General features: G+C 40.5%; 2 protein-coding genes across 3 annotated transcripts; both read right to left on the bottom strand.

The window, feature by feature from the left end:
- Nucleotides 1-2,160: 2,160 nt before the first annotated feature.
- nppb (natriuretic peptide B) lies at nucleotides 2,161-3,055 on the bottom strand. Its single transcript, XM_063464843.2, has 3 exons — nucleotides 2,918-3,055; nucleotides 2,261-2,546; nucleotides 2,161-2,177 (listed from the first exon to the last, which is right to left on the bottom strand). Exons 1-3 carry the CDS (start codon nucleotides 3,029-3,031, stop codon nucleotides 2,161-2,163), a joined length of 417 nt encoding a protein of 138 aa, XP_063320913.2. The 5' UTR covers nucleotides 3,032-3,055.
- Nucleotides 3,056-9,342: 6,287 nt separating this feature from the next.
- Nucleotides 9,343-10,566, bottom strand: nppal (natriuretic peptide A-like). 2 transcript variants are annotated; one of them, XM_063464918.1, is made up of 3 exons: nucleotides 10,355-10,566; nucleotides 9,896-10,206; nucleotides 9,343-9,472 (listed from the first exon to the last, which is right to left on the bottom strand). In XM_063464918.1, the coding sequence occupies exons 1-2, from the start codon at nucleotides 10,436-10,438 to the stop codon at nucleotides 9,898-9,900; spliced, it is 393 nt and encodes a 130-aa protein (XP_063320988.1). In that variant the 5' UTR covers nucleotides 10,439-10,566; the 3' UTR covers nucleotides 9,343-9,472; nucleotides 9,896-9,897. The 2 variants fall into 2 exon arrangements, with proteins under 2 accessions (XP_063320988.1, XP_063320987.1); XM_063464917.1 differs by having other exon boundaries at nucleotides 9,343-9,469.
- Nucleotides 10,567-20,436: the final 9,870 nt, after the last annotated feature.

Here is a 20,436-nt window from a genome sequence, read left to right as displayed (position 1 = left end):
AGTAGAGGAAAATCCCAATCTAAACACAAAGATGAAGATGCTGAAGAAGTCTCTTAGGACATCTTTTCTGAGGGTCTGAGACACTGCAGAGGGATCGGTTAACCCATACGAGGTGTTTGAAATGTCCCAGTGGAGTTTTAAAACAATTTTCCATTCATCTCCATCTTGGATTCTAGCCAAATAATTCTTTTTTTGAAACCCAGTTTAGTAAATAATGCTGCAAAGATCAGAAGACGGAGCTGATAAAAGGATAAGAGGCTGTGGATACTTACTCTTGACAATGGTTTGGTTAAAGTTCTGTAATCTATAGACGGTATGAGTGTTTTAAACCTTTTGTTGCACATTATACTTGCACATTATACTTCAAACAGACAATAAAGAACCACACTTAAAATAAAATAACGCTGAATATGACAAGAAAACTATTACAAACACAACTTTTCCTCAGATCCCCAGACTCTTGAATGATGCACATGGTTCGTGGTTCATGACAACCACTTCAATAAAACCTTAAATCTAAAATGATAAATCGATAAACCACCCCGCCATTTTCTTCTGCTTCTGTGAAGTTGGGCCGTAGGGGCAACAGTCTAAGCAGGGAAGCCGAGACCTCCCTGTCACCAACCAGCTCCTCCAGCTTATCCAGAGAAACATCAAGGCATTCCCAGGCCAGCCGACAGATTTCTCCAGCATGTCTTGGAGAAATCTGGCCTCCTCCTGGTAGGACATGCCCAACCAAACATGGCTGCCTAACATTTGGGACACAAGCAATTAGATTAAACGATTATTACCTCTGGTGCCCACTTGTTACAATAGCAATAACTACTCGTCTAGTCGTGCACGTGCCTAGTATGCTTCTAGACGAAGAGATTTTTAAGATGGGTTGTCAGACCCAACCCATCAAAAAATATCCATAAAATTCAGATTTTTTTGGAACTGAGATGTTTATTAACCCTTATAACAAAATCCACAAATCTTTTTTCTTTTGCTACATAATGTTGTGCATGATATATGTTTATTATATATTTATTATATTTTTTTTGTATCACATTTGATACATTGGATGTTTTGGCAACTTTTTGTTAACAACAATGTTAATTTTAGACAAAAAATGAGTTTTGTCCATAAGATTTTGAAATTATGGCAAGTATTGATCATGTTGATGAGATAGAGGTCTCAGAAACACATATTAAATATGATACAAAGGGCATTAAAGGGTTAATACCCTGTTCGGTGCCTGTAACAAGAAATCACAAGTGATTTTTTTTCCCCCTTTATTATCTCTAAAAGGGGAATTTATTTTAACAAGCTGGGGACTTGTAAAGTGTGGTGGAGTCAGTGTGAGTTGTTATACATCTAGTGGAAACAATCAATATATCAATCAGTCAAACAGCCATCTAAACCATGTGGCCATGAAAGGTGGTTTGAACCCTCTAAAAAAGTCAGCAAATTCAAATTCACTGATGATGATGTAATTGTAGCTTTAATCAGTGGAGCTCCTCACTGATGATGGAGTGCTCAGCTGTACTGTAATTTACTGTACATCACTTCCTTGTTAGAAAGCGTTTAATCAACCTCGAAGACGCAATCAGGTGCCAATCTAAGATTGTACACACTAAACTACTCAGCTGATCAGCAGTAACGCACTGGCAGTGAAATAAATGGGAATGGAAAATCATTATCACCAATAAACAGTTCAGCATATTAATTAGTGTTGATGCGGAGTGTCAGATCATTACTCTTTTTTATGAAGACAGAAAAATAAATCCGTTATCAAATAAATTCTGTATATAAACGTCCTGCATAGAGCTCCCTGCTGCTGTTAGTTACTCAGAATGACAAGAGCTTCTTCATTAAGACAACACTGCATGTTTCAGTGTGTGTTTTTATATTTGACAGTTCAAAGGAAAAGTCTCCTGTACATTTGTGCCTTTTTGAAATATGTTGGCTGTGTCTCATAGTCAGTGATGAGGGCCAATGACGTGCAGTTGTAAACATTTATTAAAACATTCAACAGTACACAAGGAACAGTTTGGCTTCGATTATTTTAAATATTCTGCTGAGCAACAGTATTTAATAAATATTAGTAAATAAATAGCCTTTAAATAAAAGTATCTTTGGGTAGAGACGTTGCAGTTTTGGAATTTAGATGGTAAGACTTCATCTTTGCTTTGGATCTGCAAGAGAAGAGTAAGAGAGTAAGAGTTAAATCTGTGGTACATTACTCTAACCGTATTGTAGTGTAGTTACTGTAACTTACTGTATCTTCCCACAGTGTTGCACCCCAGAGAGCTCATGGAGCCTATTCTGTCCATCCGTCGCCCAAAACAACCAGAGGATCTCCTAGATGAATCATTGCGGACACTCTTGAGGTTCTTGGCTGAAAGAAACTCCCGGATTTCAGCTTCATCTAGTCCGGTGTCTGGCTGATGTCCATCTCCTGTGTCCTCTCTGCTAAGGCTGTCTAGAAGATCTCTCTGTCCAGGGGCACTTTGGTCCACTGCCGTTTGGTCTGAAACAGACTCTTCCAGTCTGCTTAGGAGCACCTTTAAAGATCCACAAAGATGAAAGTTGTACTGTGTCTTGAATAATAAACATGACAATTTAACTATGGCATGAGGATAGACAGAGGCACTCAAATGTATTTGTCAACAATTTATGTCTCAGTTTATCGAGATTATTAGAAGCAATGTTGGAGCACAGGTCCCAGATAAAAATGATCAGACTTTATGCTTTTATCACATGAGAGATCAAGGCTAAATATTGGGAACAGCTATGGAAGGAAATGCAGGATGTTGTTCAACATTTTACGTGACTAAAATTGAGTTCCTTGTTCTGATCGCTGCTACTGATTGCCTAAAACTCCCAGAAAGACTCAACTTTTTCAAGAAAAACTTTAGTGACTTTAGAGACTTACCTTCAAGATGTCCATGTCAGTGTCAGTCAAGCCAGTGCTGATGGGATATGTACTAGTCAGCTGCAGCTTTAAAATGAGAAGGAGGCTACAGAGCGAAATAGAAGACAGACGCATGTTGCTCTGTGGGTTGCTGCAGCTCGTGTTAGTAGTTGGATGAATGGATAAATTCTCTTTTTCTTCTTTGACTTGTAGGTGTTTGGATGCCGGAGCCAACAGCAGCACTCTCTTTTATACTTAAGGTTAACACACATAGGTATGCCAGGAATTGGACCGGCATGCCTGACACCTAATTCTGATAACACGAGCTGTCGGAAAATGCTCCTTTTAAAGCGTTGTATGCTAGTATTCTTATGACATAGCCGCTTACATATGCTACTTTGCTTGAGAAACATTCTCCAGAGCCTCCCCACCTCACACGGGACACTGTTGTCACTGAGTTACAGGAAGTAGTAAACTAATGTGACAACATGATAGTGTTACCAAATGAAGACACAGATGTAATAGTTGTACGGTCACCTCATAATAATTGCTCTGAGAGATCATCTTTTAGTGGAAGGAATAAAAATGGGGGGTCCACTCTGCTAATGGGCTGTTTACATTGCCTAATGTTCTTTTCTTGAAAGTGTATTTTAAAGTCTGTCACCTTTGGATGATTACAACATTTTTAATTGTCGGTCATCACTGACCTGCTGTGAGAAGCAAAGGAAAAACAAAACACTACACATATCACTCACAAGTCATATCACAAGTCTTGTGATAACTTTAATCAAATATAGCAGTGAATTAAATGATTATGAATTTAGGTGAAGTACTGTCTCTAAAAGACGGATTCAGCTCTGCTTTCATACAGACAGATACAGGAAATCTTTTATATTTCATGCAGTTATAATGAGTGACAAGTAGTAACTGCTAAACTCACTGCTGGGATTTTGGTAAGTCTAAATAAATAAAATCGTATTTATTATTGTAGCAGTCTCATTTGGACCACCAAGTCACAGAATCCTCAGTAATTGAATGAACACAAACACAAACACAAAAACAAGAAGTTAATGAACTACAACAACAACAAATCTCACTTTTTTATAAACAAATTAACTTCAGAATAAACTCCTCTAAAAAAATTAAAGGGTCATCACACTATCTGGGTTTGGGGCAAGGTGGAGCAGGAAAAGCACTGCCAGAGCCAGATCACCAGTAAGCTACTACTGCATTTTCAAACAAAACTGTCGTGAACGGACCTAGAGAACACTACAACTAGCAGGTCTGCCACCAGTGCCCCAAATATCCTCGCAGATGAGAGCAGGTTCAGCCCTGAATCCAAATAAGAATGAGAATCCAGCTGTGGTGGGGTGGAGCAGCGGGTTTAGGGTGTGGAAGCAGGGGAGGCTGATCTTCACAACTGATGAGCATCATTTAATCATGCATTACCTATTCCAGTAGCGGCTCGGGCCGGAGAGGAGCATTTTTATCCAAACACAGGAGCTGGCATGACAGAAACTGACAGCGAAGATAAAGGAAGAGCGCTGCAAAGTTCAAGAGCACATCAATCAAATAAAAACTGCACAAGCATCTGGGGTCGTGCCAGGAGTTTTTTCCACAGTGGTGCTGAGGAAAATTTCCTCCAGGCCCAGGAGCGCCCATACAACAGAGCGGCTAGATTCTGGCAATTTTCACCGGGAGACAAAGTGCTTCTATTAGTCTCTCCTTGTAGCTTCTCTGGTGACCATGGTTAAGGAGAGAGATGAGTTGGAGCTGGAGGTGCCAAATTCCAGCATTCTGGCCTTGTCCTATTGTGATAACCATCTCATACAGGCCCAGAGAGCAGATTTTGCTGTGTTGCAACAGCAGTTTTTGCAGATGTGTTCTCCCCCCTGCCCGGCTGTACAAATGCCATGGAGCAACATTTTGAAATGCGGCCTGATGTGACAGCACGTTCACAGGTTACCTAAACGCCAGAGACAAACTGTGCAAAAGGAATTGTCTGAACTGCTCAAGCTGGGAGTGATAGAAGAGCCAAACAGTGCATGAAAGAGTCGCACAGCCCCATAATTCTTGTACTAAAGAAACATGGGTCCATATGGTTCTGTGTTGAAGTTGAATGAGGTTTGATGTTTGATCGACAAGCTCCTGGACCAGTTGGGCAGAGCTATTTTTTTTTTACGATGCTAGACTTAACCAAGGGCAACTGGCAGATTCCCTTATCTGCAAAGAACATCCTTCTCCACTCCATGTACCAATTCATCACACAACCATTCAGCTTGTTTGGCATCCCGGCCGCTTTCCAGGCAACGCGTAGGACCCAATCACGCTAAGATGAACATGCACATGGCCCAATACATGAGTGGAGCACACAAAGGAATTAGCAGATTGTGGTGGGCTGTGGTCTGTGGTGCCATGCAGGGAGGGCGGACGCACCTGCATGGCATCCTTAATCACGCCCGCCAAGTTAAAAACACGGGGACTCAGGGTTTGGGGTGTATTGTGGTGTGATGTGATGTGATTTGAATAAAATGGCTCTAAGTGATGATCTGTGGTCCCGCTGTGCCTTATTCACACCACACAGACATACCAGAGGAGGGAAATACCAGCTACTGGTAGACTGAGCAGTCCCCCGAGACAGCAAGACCAGACTGACCAACCTGTGCACTGCCTGGATTACAAGAAGGCCTACGACTTGATGCCCCACACATGGATCCTGGAATGCCTAGAACTATACAAGATCAACAGGATCCTACCCTACGTAACAGGACTACGGAACAGAGCAATTGTCAGCCACCTCCTTTACATGGATGACATCAAGCTGTATGCCAAGAGTGAACGAGACATCGATTCACTGATACACACCATGAGGATCTAGAGCAATAACATCGGGATGTTGTTTGGAATGCAGAAGTGTAGTCGGATGGCAAAAAAGAGAGGGAAGGTAGTTAGAACTGAGGGATGGGAACAATGAAGAGGCTGCTAGGAAATCTGCAGAAAGATGGGCACAGCTGACCACGTGCTCAGAAAATACTTCTGGCAGCAGAAACCCAAGAAAGAAGAGGAACAAGAGGAGGCATCATTATGGAAGAACAGGCCCCTGCACGGTATGTACCACCAGCAGATAGAGAAAGTGGCTGAAATCCAGAAACCCAAGAGTGGCTGAACAAGGCACTAATTATGGCAGCACAGAAACAAGCTTTCAGCACAAGATCTATAGAGGATGAAACGCCACAACAAAGTGGCCGGCATATTGTACAGCAGGGCTCCCCAATCTCAGTCCACGAGGGCCGGTGTCCCTGCAGGTTTTAGATCTCAACCTGGGTCAACACACCTGAATCACATGATTAGTTCATTACCAGGCCTCTGAAGAACTTCAAAACATGTTGAGAAGGTAATTTATCCATTTAAATCAGCTGTGATGGATCAAGGACACATCTAAAACCTGCAGGGACACCGGCCCTCGTGGACTGGGATTGGGGAGCCGTGCTGTACAGGAACATCTTTGCTGTCCATGTCCTGGAAGTCCCAAGGTCAAAATGGGAGACGCTGGTAGAGAGAGACCGAGCTAAGATCCTATGGGACTTCCAGATACAGACGGACAAAATGGTAGTGGCTAACCAACCGGACACAGTGGTGATGGACAAACAGAATAAGACGGCCATAATGATTGATGTAGCCATACCAAATGACAGGAATATCATGAAGAAGGAACACGAGAAGCTGGAGAAGAGCCTGAGAAGATGTGGAGGGTGAAGGTAACAGTGGTCCCAGTGGTAATCGGAGTACTTGGTGCAGTGACTCCCAAGCTAGGCGAGTGGCTCCAGCAGATCCCGGGAACAACATCGGAGATCTCTGTCCAGAAGAGTGCAATCCTGGAAACAGCTAAGATACTGCGCAGGACCCTAAAACTCCCAGGGCTCTGGTAGAGGACCCAAGCTTGAATGATGGACTTTAGACAATAATACAATAATATATGGTGATGGTGACGATTTAATGATTTTGTTTGCGTTCCACCAGGATGTCACCAACTTCTAATATCTAACTTCTTAAGTTCTACATCTATCTGTGAGTCATTGTAGGTTTTCTTTTGTATCCATTTGATAAAATATTTTAGTTGACTATGACATAGTAATCCAAATTTGTACTGCTTCTAATCTATCGTGTCATTTATTATCTTGTAGTGTTGCTATGGCAATTTTGGGTTTCTTGTTTTTCCGATAGATTTTTGTTGCTCATGCATTGAGGAATTTAAACCAGTTGTCTGTGAGTGCTATTGGGGGCATTAAGAACAGATAATTGTGTGGACTTTCATTTTGACTGTTGCAAATCAGCCAGTTAATGACAACAGAAGGTTGATCCAGTGTTTGAGCAGATACTCACTCTTATTATTTGAGGTATTTGTGTCTAACTGATGAAAACAATCATACAATTTAAAAAGGCCCCGACATGGTTCCGACTGGTTGTGCTGGTAAAATGTGTCTATATTGGAACAATAGTCATGAGGAAGTGGGTCCAAAAATTGAGAAGTAGTAACTAAAGGATGCATCTAATACTCTACGAGTGTATACATGCCCACCTGACAAGCTTCCCTACTAATTAGGTTTGTTTCACTAATAGATCCTGCCCTTGACTGTGGCAACAACTTGAAATGAGGATCTAACGACAGTCAAGCAACACCTGTGTTAAGTAATAAGTAGGTAAAACATACTTTATTTCCTCTTCGGTAAGAAATACTTGACCACAAAGGAATACTTTTTGTCATAACTCATGGGTGTTTTATTTTATAATTGTAGATTTCAACACAATGTAAATGTAAACATTCAGTTGGTTTCATCACACAAATATCACATAAATAATGTTTACTCAAATGAGTGAAAATAAACTGCACATTTTTTATTGTTTACATTTGGTTGTAACCCTTTGAGTGGTCAATAAAAAACTATTCAGTTCCAACTTTTAGATGTTCGTTGACCGAGGGGCTGGTATTTAATCCCAACTGACTGACCCCACATATTTAGCCAGTCTTACTGTTTCTGTACTTCTACCTGCCCACCCGCAGGATTAGCCATCAGTTATGAAGCACTTCTTTTCTTCTTTTTGTAAGATATAGTTACTTATTACTGTACAGCAGAATATTATATGATTCATATAAAATTATATAATGTATCAGACGAAACACAATGAAGTTTCATGCAGTAAAGCTATTAGACAATATCTAAAACAAGATAAATAAGGCTGATGTCAGGCTAATATATTTTACATTCTGCTTTCATCCAAACAGCACAGAAACAGTGCAGTGACAGAGCACATTTATCTGTGAAGTAATCACTGACATCATACATGAATTAACAAGATTCTGACCTTTACTTACTTTCTTTTGCTTTTATACTACTACTTATATGCTAACTAGGCTAACACAAAAAAAAAAAAAATGCGTCTATTTTTGGGCGCCAGTTTAGCTCAGTTGGATGAGCAGATGACCATATGCAGCATGGGTGAGAGCAGGCGGCCCGGGTTTGGACCTGCGGTCTTTTGCCGCATGTCTTCCATTCTCTCCTTCACTTTCCTGTCAGCCTTCACTGTTTCTGTCTAATAAAGCCAAAAAGTATATTTTAAAAAATACTTCATTTTTGTACTTTTGCTCATCATTTGAGAATTGTTATTGGTTTCTTTTTTGTTCTGAGAGGGGTTGAGAAATTACAACAAAGTTGTAGAAATTTGGTGAAATTCAGTTTGATTCATTTTGTCATTTTTAACATTAATTGTTTGCTTGTTTTTTCATTTTGGTCTACTGGCAAGGACAGTCAAGAACATGTGGAACCAAATGTTTCATATGCAGTATCTCTGAAAGCTGTGATTTATATCTTGTACCTCAAATACTCAAATATGAGAGCTTTGACTATGGACTGCTTCTGAAACCTAACCCAGCAGCTTTTTATTTTCATCCATCCATCTCCTGCTAACCAGTTCAGGGTGGGATGGCTCCAAGCTCAGCTGTCATGGGGTGAGAGTCAGAGTGCATTCACGGAAATTTTTAAAAAAATATATTCATTATATTTTAAGAAATATAGGCATTTAAAAAAAAAGGTCTATATTGCTCCTAATGGAAGCAATACAATCAGCAGAAGTGATGTTGTTTCCTATCAGGTGATCACATGATCAAATGAAACAAACCAAACAAATCCTTCAGGTACCGGCTCCCCATATCACAAACACCTTTATTTCACGTGTATATATCTCATTAAAATATTTCCTGGGAAAGTCTGGAGCTGCTTTAAATTGTGTCAGGAAAGAATTGAATGCAACACTCAGCAATTATGCAAAATAACTGTTTTACTACAGTACATTCTATTACAATGCAACTCTTATACAACAGCAAAAAATAAATAATAAATACATTTATAATAATTTAACAGCTCACATTTGAAAAAGGAAATCACAGTTTTAAATATGAACCATGTACAGCAGAGTCTGAATCAACCGCCCTTTAAAGTGTCAGTCAAAACCTTGTGGTGTGAGGGGAGCTCGGCTCTTGGTTGCGTTTCACACTGATGCGCTGAAGGTCCCCGCCTGCTGACAGAACAACACGTTATTAGTCCCAGTGAAGAGCCACCCTCACCTGCTAGAAATGCCCAGTTGTTCTCACACAATGACATACGAAATCTGATCTGATTAATTATATGTATAATGATAATTTATTAAAAATAAATAAATAGAATATGATGTGACTTAAATCTTCCACATAGGGACCTTAATACTGCTTCTACCATCGATTTATATTCATATTAACAAATCATATCAAGTTATACATGAACGCAAAATACCTCTGCATCAAGACAATATTTTAACTGCATTTATTCATAAAATGTAACATTTAATGGCGCAAATTGTTTCTGTTACTCAGAATGAAAAGAAAGACATTGAAACTATGTTTGTCTTTTTTTCTGTCTTGCAACTATTCCAAATAGCGTTAAACGGAAAGTTTCTGCTTCTTACCTTTAGCATCCCAGCCCACTGAAGGAACCGATCCTCTCTAATCGGACCCCGAAACAGCTCCTCATCCCACCCTTCTTATACCGGCTCCACGAGCGCTTGGAGGTCCTCACGAGATCTTTGAAGATGCGGGAAAGGAGGTTCTGTTTAGCCACCAGTGCGGAGTTACTAGGGTCAGAGGAGTCCCATGGCTGTTCCTCTGGTGCTCCGAACACCGACTTGCCCGTGTGCAGGTCTTTCCCCTCCACCTCAGTCTCGTCTGCGGGGAGTAACGGTGAGGCGTTGATCTCCTCTTCTAAAAGCTGCTTGAAACTCTGAGGAGAAATGAAATAAAGATGCTTTTAGAATAAAGTTGCCATTTCTGCACAGTGCTAAGAAACTAACCCGCAAAGATTCAGCAATAAATAACTCATCATTATAAAAGGAGACATTTGCACCAACTGAAAGCTCAGGTAAACTCACCTGGAGGTCAGAAACGGGTTTGGCTCCTACGAAATGAAGCAGTAACAGCAGAGACACGCCGCAAACAGAGACAGTCAAACTCATTTTCTTTTGTTTTTCTTGCTCTTTTCTGTGAGGACCAGCTGACGCACGCGCACTCAGTCCGTCTCTGCTCCACTGGCTGTCCAACGGTGGACAGGTGCAGCTTTTATACGCGACCTGATTCCGTCATCAGTGCTGGGGAAATTAACGAGGTGTGACTAATGTTCCCACACGTGGGAGTAGAGTCTAACCTGACTGCTGTAGGCGTTCAAACTCCTCTGAAGCTCTCTCTGCTGCTCAGTGTCAGAGCCTCATTTTAGAGTTCAATTACTCACAACATGGAACATCACATCTGGCTTTCACTGCCGTAACTTTGTGACAATACGCAGCAACACACTTTGCTATAAATGTGTAATTACTCAAGAACAAATGAGAAAGGATTTTGGAAGTTGGCATTTGGATAGCTGACCCCTACAATCACTTCTTAACTTTATCAGCCCTGTAAGTACAGTACATGGTGATTAGTTGGTTTGGAAATACCATATTAGTGACTCTTCAAGTAATTGAGCTCATTCATTTTTATTTCTGAGCCATAGTCGTAATTATATCACGAGACCTACCTGAATTCCAAACATAGAATTGGCACAAATATAGATGTTAGTATGTTTACAGCACAGGTACAAGTACTGGTTTATTATTTTAAATTTTCAACATAATAACTCAAAATGTCAGGTTTTGTTTGTTGGGGTTTTTTTTAGTACCAGACCAGTGCTAATCCCTCAGACCTGATTGTGGGTTATCAAGTCGAAATTTTGTGTTGAACATTTTGCATTTTTGAAGTGATGTAAATGACATTTAACTGTATTAGGTAATTAAGGTGGCGTATGAAAAATACTTGTATTAAAGCACTTTTAAATGCAAGATAAAATCAACTCCAGATTAGAATAAAGTTTGGTTAAGGTTTGGCTAAGCCCAGTCAAACTAATGTGTTCTGAAGTGATGAGCCACATGTGCACATACCGCTGCCCCTAGCTCACCTCCCTGCAGACATGTACCAGGGGTAAATGATGAGCGATTAGCCCTGGACCCTATGAAGCTGAGCACACCGTGTGGAGGTGGATGGAGGCTAATTGGCATTTCACCAGGTTCTCAGCTGGAGGGCTATCATATGAAATTGGCGCAGGCAGCAGTGAACAATTCACATGGTTTTTATGGAAGAAATTTGCACTTTTCTAATTTGTTACACAGAGAAAGATACTACATGTGCCAGATGTGATGCTGTCAGACAGAAGACGTGCATTTAGAGCCTTTGTTTTTTCACCAACATCATTCTCAGCATCTAAGAAACTAAACAAACATATTGTATGAACCACTGTGCTTTAATTTTGGGGCTTATATGCAATAGTTACATGATAAAAGATAAAATGCAATTTTTTAATGCTGTGCTGAGAAACTTTGTCCAGCCATTTTTAGTTCTTTCTTTAGTTGTTGATTATTGGAGGGTTTTTCTGCCTCTTGGCCCATTTTCAGCAGTGGAAGCTCAGTCAGGTTAATATCAGTCAAATGGCTAAGCTACTGTACAAAACTGACAATATGTTTTATGTCATTGTTCAACTCGTACAACTCTTCTTTCAGTGGACATTTTATTGCACAGACGTTAATGGAAGCAATGTTTTTTTAGTGTTTTTCAGTGTTCACTATATATATTCTAATTTGACGGGCAGCTTCTACAATTAATTTTATTCTCATTTTCCTTTTCAGATTTTTTTAGTCTTACATGTATGGACAAGGTTCAAACTGGCTGCTGTTGCAATCATGTGTTTAAGCACCCGTAGACTGTATGACCCGCCCAGTAATGACGTGCTGTCACTGGGCACTGCCACTCAATGGGGTATGATTCATTACTAGCAGACGCTTGATGAAGAAACATGATGAAACATCATGGTTAAATATCTTTTCTCAATCTCTTAGCTTTTTGTGTTTCTTTATACACACACACTAAAGCTAATAGAGTCATAAGAAAGAAAATTTGACCTTCATGTTGTGCATGATTAAATATCCAAGTTTGCAGCTTTATAGAGCAAAACTGAAACAACCGTCAACATCAGGTTAGGTACATGAACAGGATATTTTAGAGGTTGCTGGATAAATACTAATCAAAAATCACTGTGATTTCAGACAAACACCAAAAATAATACAATTTAAAAAAAATAATAGAACAAAAAAAGCACTCGGTTGTAAGTAGTTCTTTCTTTCTTAAAAAGCAACAGTTACACATTTATGATTAAATATAAACACCTCTAACTTAGCATGATGTAAAGAGAACAGGTAGACGTGGTCTTTGACCAGTGAAAGACAGCAAGCAGGTCAACAAGCCTGTTGTCCACGAGGCCTCTACAGTATGTTCACCCAGACTATGGACTCTTGTGGACAACAGGCATGCAGCCAACTAGCCCATGTTTAACTGATGTGTGCACATACCATAATAATATTAATGCACATGTCTCCTTCTAAAGATTACATTTTACATTTATATAGCACATATAGCATGGATGGATGTGAGCTATGAAATTGTAGGAAGGAACTGTTGAAACTAGGTTAAGGAATTCTTTGTGGGTCTAGTGAAAGAATTTCAATAAGAGGAGATCACTTGAAAGAACTGAATGCGATTTATTGAGATAAAGAAGTTGTATGACTCCAGTGACCCATCGTAGCAGATCAGAATCCCAATAGTGACCCCCACCCACATCTGCTGAGCTCACCTGGAACCACAATGCAAGTGCCCTGATAAGGAAGGCCCAGCAGCAGCTGCACTTCCTCCGTGACCTAAGGAAGAATAACCTGGACCAGGAGCTGCTGCTGGCCTTCGCCCGCTCCTCTGTGGAGAGCATGCTCTCCTGCTGCTGGTGTTTGGTACACAGGGGCCATTACTGAGAACAGGAAGGCTGTACCGAGGGTCATTAACACCGCCCAAAAAAATATTGGCTGCCCTCTGCCCACCCATCACACACACACACACACACACACACACACACACACACACACACACACACACACACACACACACACACACACACACACACTACTCAGACTAAGTCCTTTGCACTACTTTCAAGCACTTTGCTGCCTGTCCTCTGATGTGTTTGTGCTGTCCTACTACTTATATTTTTACACCATGCAGGGTTGGTGTGGACCACCCACAGTTTCATTTTGCACAGTGGCTGGGACTATTCTATTCTATTCTATTCTATTCTATTCTATTCTATTCTATTCTCAGTGTCCAAAGCTGTGTTGTAAGTAAGAAACGCAGCACCTGATACAGGATGTGACTGAAAGACAGTCAGTCATGGATGATCCTCTGAGCTTCCTGTCATCATTTAGCTTATTGCCAAAGCACTGCTGAAAACAACTCTCAGCTGTGTGCTTTAAGCAGCTCCTCAACCCCACATGAGCCTGCTTTCCCATTGAAACATGGCTGAATGAATGGAGTAATAAGATGTTTCATTTTAGTTGTTTCATACATAGAAACATTACAATGTGAAAGTGTTTTACAATGTTTGCTGAAAACAATATTTAAAATAAACTGGACTTAAAATCAGTAGCAACGGGTCCTACAAGGTGAGGAATCCAAGTTGTCAAAATGTATGTACGAGGTCACAAAAGAGGTACAACAGTGAGCGTCTACAGCCATTTGTAAAAAACAGTGGGGGCACTTTCATGGTGTGGGGCAGCATGAAAGCCATTTAAAGAAATGTTGGATAAAGGTCAGACTGTGTTGAAGAATAAAGATGACTTTCAAGCAATCTCTGCTTTCGACTTGTATAACTGCATTTCCATGTATGATTGCACATATTTCTATCAGTCATTGCATCTGCCTTCTATTTTCATAGCATAATATAAACCAAAGGAGCTTTTTTGCAGTACTGTAACTAGATGTCAGTGTTACGTTTCTTCATGACTCATCTTTTTTAATTCACTATGTGTTTATACACTATTCAGCATTTAACCATTAGTTATTATTAATCTCTGGCTCTCTTTTATACTGTCTCCCTCCCCTCACCCTCAGCTGGCTGCCCCTGCGCCGGGTTCTGCTGGAAGTTTCTTCGTGTTAAGAAGGGAGTTTTTCCTTCCCACTGTTGCAAAGTGGTTTCTCATAGGGGGATTGTTTTCTCTGAATGACTGTAAAATGTAAAAAGCTCCTTGAATGAACTCTTGTTGTGATTCAGTGTATGCAGATAAAACCGAATTGAATTGAGCTGAATTACTGTTAGAAGACCTCAATAGTGCCCAGTCCAAATCAAGGATACAGGTTTGGTTTAAGAAGTGGATTAATTAAGACACAATGCCTTTGTTTGTATTGCATTTGCAGATCATTATGCATGAGGACATTTTTTGCACTTACTAAATGTATTTATTTCTGTTCATCAAGAAATCCACAAAGTATACCAAGATATTAAAGAAACTGACTGCTGACAAACGTCTGTTTTTTTTTTCTGTTTTCTTTTCTTATGACTCTGTAGTTTCTTTCTGACCTTCTTCCAGCCCACGGCTTAGACATTTCCACCTACTGCTAATCATTCACAACCATTCCAAAAATAGCCATCAAAATTCACTTCCATAAACAATAAGCCAGCTTCAGTTAACTCGTTAACTTGTTGGTAGACACTGAATGTTTCAAATATTACCAGCTTGTGTCTATTTTTGACTTGCAACCCCCCCGCAGGGTAATTATGTTTCTGTAATAAAGCCATTTCTTAGTTGTGAGAAAAGCAGCAACATATGAAACTGAGTGTAGAAATAACAGGACTTTGGCTGTGTCGACTTTTATGCATCGTGCTTTCCTTTCTTCCTTTTTACGTCATCACGGTCAATTTAATTCTATTCAAGTTTTATTTATGTATCACCAATTCAAAACAGCAGTTGTTTTATATTGCAACACAAAGACCCTAACAAGAATTCACTGTAAATTCATTGTGGTGCACTTTCTAAGAAGAGAGCGTGTGACCTTGGTGGCTCAGAGAACTGCAATGTTAGATAAGACAATGCAGGATAATAGGGCATGAATCAAAGCTTATAACTCACATTAACGGCAGGTAGGTTTGCACATTTTGATATTGCATCAGATGCCCTTCCTGACACAACCCTACAGGGGATTTGTGTCTTTAGCTGGAACCAGAACAGTGATCATTCATTTCTCAAGCATATATGAAAACCAAGTGCCAGTGAAGCTCTAGCTCCTTTGCACTTTTCCATAAAAAGAAACTTTAAACTGAGTTATACCCATAACATGAATCTAATTATTTAAAAACAAAATCTATGTTTAAAATGAGAAAATGGCCAATAAAAGTATGAAAGAAACAGCTGGTACAACTGTAATTTGTCAGTTTTAGTTTAAGAGAAGAGGAAGTCAATGCCTGTTGTCTATCATGTTGCCAATAAGTGTCTAAGAACTTAACAATGGATGGATAAAAATATAAAAGCCCAAAATTCCTATTATATCAGTGCACATGCGCCAACCAGCATGTGGCCTGTTACAGTTGCTCTGTCTTGGCCAGTGCAATCCTCTATGCTGTTGCATGCTGGGGGAGTAGATTGAAGGTTGCTGATGCTAACAGACTCAATAAACTGATCTGCAAGGCCAGTAATGTTGTGGGGATGGAGCTGGACTCTCTTAAGGTGGTGTCAGAGAGGCAGATGTTGTCCAAGATAAAGACAATGTTGGATAACACCTCCCACCCACTCCATGACATGCTGGTCAGTCACAGGAACACGTTCAGTGAGAGACTGAGATTAACAAAAAGCACCACTGAACGACACAGGAAACCATTCCTGCCTGTGGCCACGTCCCTGTACAACTCCTCCATCTAACAGACTGTAAACACTGCAATAGCTACACCCTTTCTGCACATGCTCTTCTTTCTTTCTTTCTTTCTTTCTTTCTTTCTTTCTTATTCAGATATTTATCAGTAAGTGACTTATATGTATGTATATATTGTATATATTGTGCTATTTCTAACTTCTTGAATTGTCTGTTTTTGTTACTGTTTGTACTGGAGCACTGTAACCAACATAATTTCCCCTAGGGATCAATAAAGTATTCTGATTCTGATATATGTATAAACTATATACAGTAGCTATGCTAACACATTTTTAATAACATCTGCATTCCCAATTCCAAAAATGTTGGGAGAGTGTAAAATGTAAATAAAACAGAATGCAATGATTTGCACATCTCACAAACCTGTATTTTATTCACTTTTATTCACATTGTCTAACACAGAAAACATACCAAATGTTTAAACTGAGACAATATAACTCTCATGAAAAACATTAGCTCATTTGAATGAGAGGGAACAAACTAGTGGAAAAGTAAGTAGTCCTAAAAAAGAAACCACTACGGGAAAATTTAGCAAGTTATTAGTTCAACTGGCAACAGATCTGTATTCAATTCAAGGCTGACTTCACTTCAGCATTGTTATAATACCACTAACAGCTGACTATGGAATATTAAGTAGTAGGAGAATTCATAATTGGATGAATTGAATTAAATTGTTGCACAGTTACTTCATAAATTCTGTTTTCATGGATGCCTGGATGTTAAACTTAATTGTTACACCTGGTAGAGCAGCCACACTGATCATTTTCTTAAAGATGAAAGTTTGTAGACAGTTTGTAACTCTCAGTGTTAGTTTGACTTTGGGACCTGAAGCGAAGTTTGGACCTGCTGAAAGTAACCCACTGTTTCACAAGTCTTTGTAAAAAATAATAATATAGTGTATGATGCAAAGAAGAAGAATGATCCAGACACACTGAATCAGAATCATAATACTTCATTAGTCCCCGAGGGAATTACGTAAAAGAGAAAAAGTAAAGTAAGAGTAAAAGAGAAAGAAAAGTTTAAGTATGGAGAAAAAAGCAGGAGCAACTGATGGTTCATGCATGCGTACCATATATGCTGCTGTCTTCTTTGGGCCAAAGCTCATTTAAAATAGAAATAGGCAAAGAAGAAAAGAGTTGTGTGGTCAGACAATTCTAAAATTTTTCTGGAAAACATGGATGCTGCATGCTCCAGACCACAGAAAAGAGGACCATCTTGTTATCAGTGCTCAGTTCAAAGGGTTGCATCTCTGATGGTTTGGGGGTGCATTGGGAATAAAATCAGAACAAAAAGAGTCTCTGAGCTCAAATAAAACAACAAATATAGTCCAGGGGCCTGGTGCATGGAGCTAAACAGAGAAGGCAGCGCAGATCAGGGAGTCAGCTTGAACACTGGCTTGATTCAGAGGCAGGGACTGCTGGCAACATAGTTCACGGGGTCTGCCAGGAGGTCAATAGCTGAGATGGAGAAACTCTGGAGGTTCGCTGAGTGGGCATCAACAGAGATGGAGTAACTGTGGAGGCCAGCGGCTGATGATGGTGAGGGAGACCCTCAAGTGGCTTCGATGGCAGCCTACAATGGCGAAGGCCAAGGAGACGCACCTCTGGCTTGGGGTGGCTTAGCAGAGAACCCAACGAGCTTAACTTGGGACAGGGACTGTGGCTGTTCTTGCTTTAGATTCTCCAGAGGGCCAGAGCTAACTGGGGGCTCTAGCCCTGTCTCTGGGGATGTGTTGGCTAGACTTACAGTCACTAGGCATTTTAGCTCAAGAATTTACCAAACAGTTCATTACAGAGGTTGGCTCACAGCTTGTGCCAAACATTCCATGTTGGGAAATGTTGGGAACAGGTTGTAAATGCCTCCTGTATGAGTCTTTAGCATTAACTACGCCCTGGCAGTATTCCAGAAGCTGGGTAAACATTTCCTCTAAAGCCTCTAAAAATCAGAGTTTTGCACCTGATTCTTTACAGCAGGGGTGAGCAATCTCAGTCCACGAGGGCCCGTGTCCCTGCAGGTTTTAGATGTGTCCTCGAACCAACACAGCTGATTTAAATGGCTAAATTAGCTCCTCAACATGTCCTGAAGTTCTCCAGAGGCCTGGTAACGAACTAATCATGTGATTCAGGTGTGTTGACCCAAGGTGAGATCTAAAACCTGCAGGGACACCGGCCCTCGTGGACTGAGATTGCCCACCCCTGCTTTACAGCCTCCTACCTGATGGGAGGGGACAGGTGTATCTACTGGGTGAGGAGTGTCTTTAAAATACAGGACGCTGCTGTATATGTAAGCAGTGACGTGTCCAGCCTCCCTCCCCCGCCCCAACCAGACTGGCCACCCTAGGTGCCACCCCGAAGCTAAAACAATAAAATTCAATGAAATATCAAATGTACGATTATGTTTTCACAGTGAAGCTCAGATATCCGAGTGTAAGTGAATGCAGCATCGGCGTCTGCACTATGAGCATCATGTTAGCAAAGGAAGGAGAGCCAAGCACGAAAGAAAGCACCGCAGAAAACAATTTTTCGCTGAAAGATTAACAGGTTAACATAGCTGGACTGGCCATCGGGCATACCGGTTTTTTTGTAGCGGCATGAACAATGAGAGGTGGTGGATTGGCCAGATGCAGGCCGATGTGTAAAAATAACTCAGTTGTTTGGTGGTGGCTGTGGCGGAGCTTCCACAGAGGCCAGCAGGTGGATGAGAGAAAGGGGAGGCAGGAGGAGGAGAGACCCGAGGCGGCCGCCGGTCCGAGTGTCAGGTGAACTGAACTTCAGGTAAGAAGTTATGACCTGCAGTCTATCTGGGTCAGATATAAACCAAGTTTAGGTGGAGTTTATTTTTGTTGTGCTGACTTTTTACAGTCAGTTACAATAACTCGTACTGCGTACTAGCTAGCATGACGGAGTTTTTATACAGCTGGGTGGGTGCTATGATGTTACTGATAGTGAACTTTATTTTATTCATAAGGTTAATTAGTGGAGTTTCCAACGGCTCCTTAAAAAATGGAATAGACCCTCATTCAGAGAAAATATTACATGTTTCGTGTTGAGCTGAGAAGAGACGCAGTTTGTCCCGGACTTTAGCTATAATGAAAAAAAGACACAAAGCTGGAGTTATTCTGTCGTTACGCTGCACAGCTGCCTCTTCTCCTCTCATTCTCTCCCCTCCCTCTCCTGTTGCTACTTCAATCATGAAACTGATCAATGATCAGCTGATCGGCTTTTCTCTCTTGTTTGTTTATCGCCCACTTTGCGCCAGAAAGAGGAAACCAGCGGATGTAAATAACAGCAGCACGTTTAAGCTTGATCAGCTGTTGTTAGAATTTATTTAATATTAATTTCTAGTATCAGCTGATGTTTGCTGGAGCCACAGCTGTAAAAGCTGCTGGTCATGATGTCGGTTTGGATATGTGGTGAGAGGGAAACATGAAGATGAAACCAGGAGATGTCCTTACTGAATCATCAGAGCTGAACAGGTGATGGAGAAACAGGTTTACCTTTTAGGTGACATGAATGAGTTGAAGTTATGAACTGTTTCTGAGAGACAAATAACACCAGGATCCTTTACTAAGTAGCTGACAGCTGGTAACTGTGCAGGGGCGAGTCTAGCAAAGTGTTGCCAGGGGGCCAGGTAGGGCATTAACAGGGAGAGGGGGGGACAAAGAAATACTTTTCTTTCTTATTCTCATTTAAAATATCTAGCTTTTATTAAATAATTATCTGAATCTTGCGAACAAAGTTTTTATCTGACGTAAAATGTATACAAATCATACATAACACTGTCACAACAGCGTTTGTTTTCATTCAAAGGCTTTATGGCTTTAATACCTGGGGGGCCGGTCTCTAGTCAAAATGCCTGATTTTTTTGTCCCAGTCCAGCCCTGCAGGCTAATACTGGCAGTGTCACCATGCCAGCTGACTGTATTTCATCATCAGCCAGTGTTGTTCTTTATACATCAATATTACCAAAGTTTACCATAAAGCAGCATAGAAAGTATTTACTTGCTTTCAGGTTTCATTCAAATGTTAGTCTTTTCATTTGTTTCCCCACTTTTTCCTGTTTCAAAATCAAACACCAGTTTGTAAGAAGATTATCTTCTTTTTTTAATAGGCAGATAAAGTTTTGCATTGGCATTGGCTAATTTGCCAATTGTATGTTAAAGATTTTCGTATTTTAATATTCA

The sequence above is a fragment of the Pelmatolapia mariae genome, linkage group LG20 (genome assembly GCF_036321145.2).
Source record: "Pelmatolapia mariae isolate MD_Pm_ZW linkage group LG20, Pm_UMD_F_2, whole genome shotgun sequence".
NCBI classification, from domain to species: Eukaryota; Metazoa; Chordata; class Actinopteri; order Cichliformes; family Cichlidae; genus Pelmatolapia; species Pelmatolapia mariae.
The sequence above is the reverse complement of the archived record's forward strand: the minus strand, read 5'-3'. Positions and strand labels throughout refer to the sequence as shown.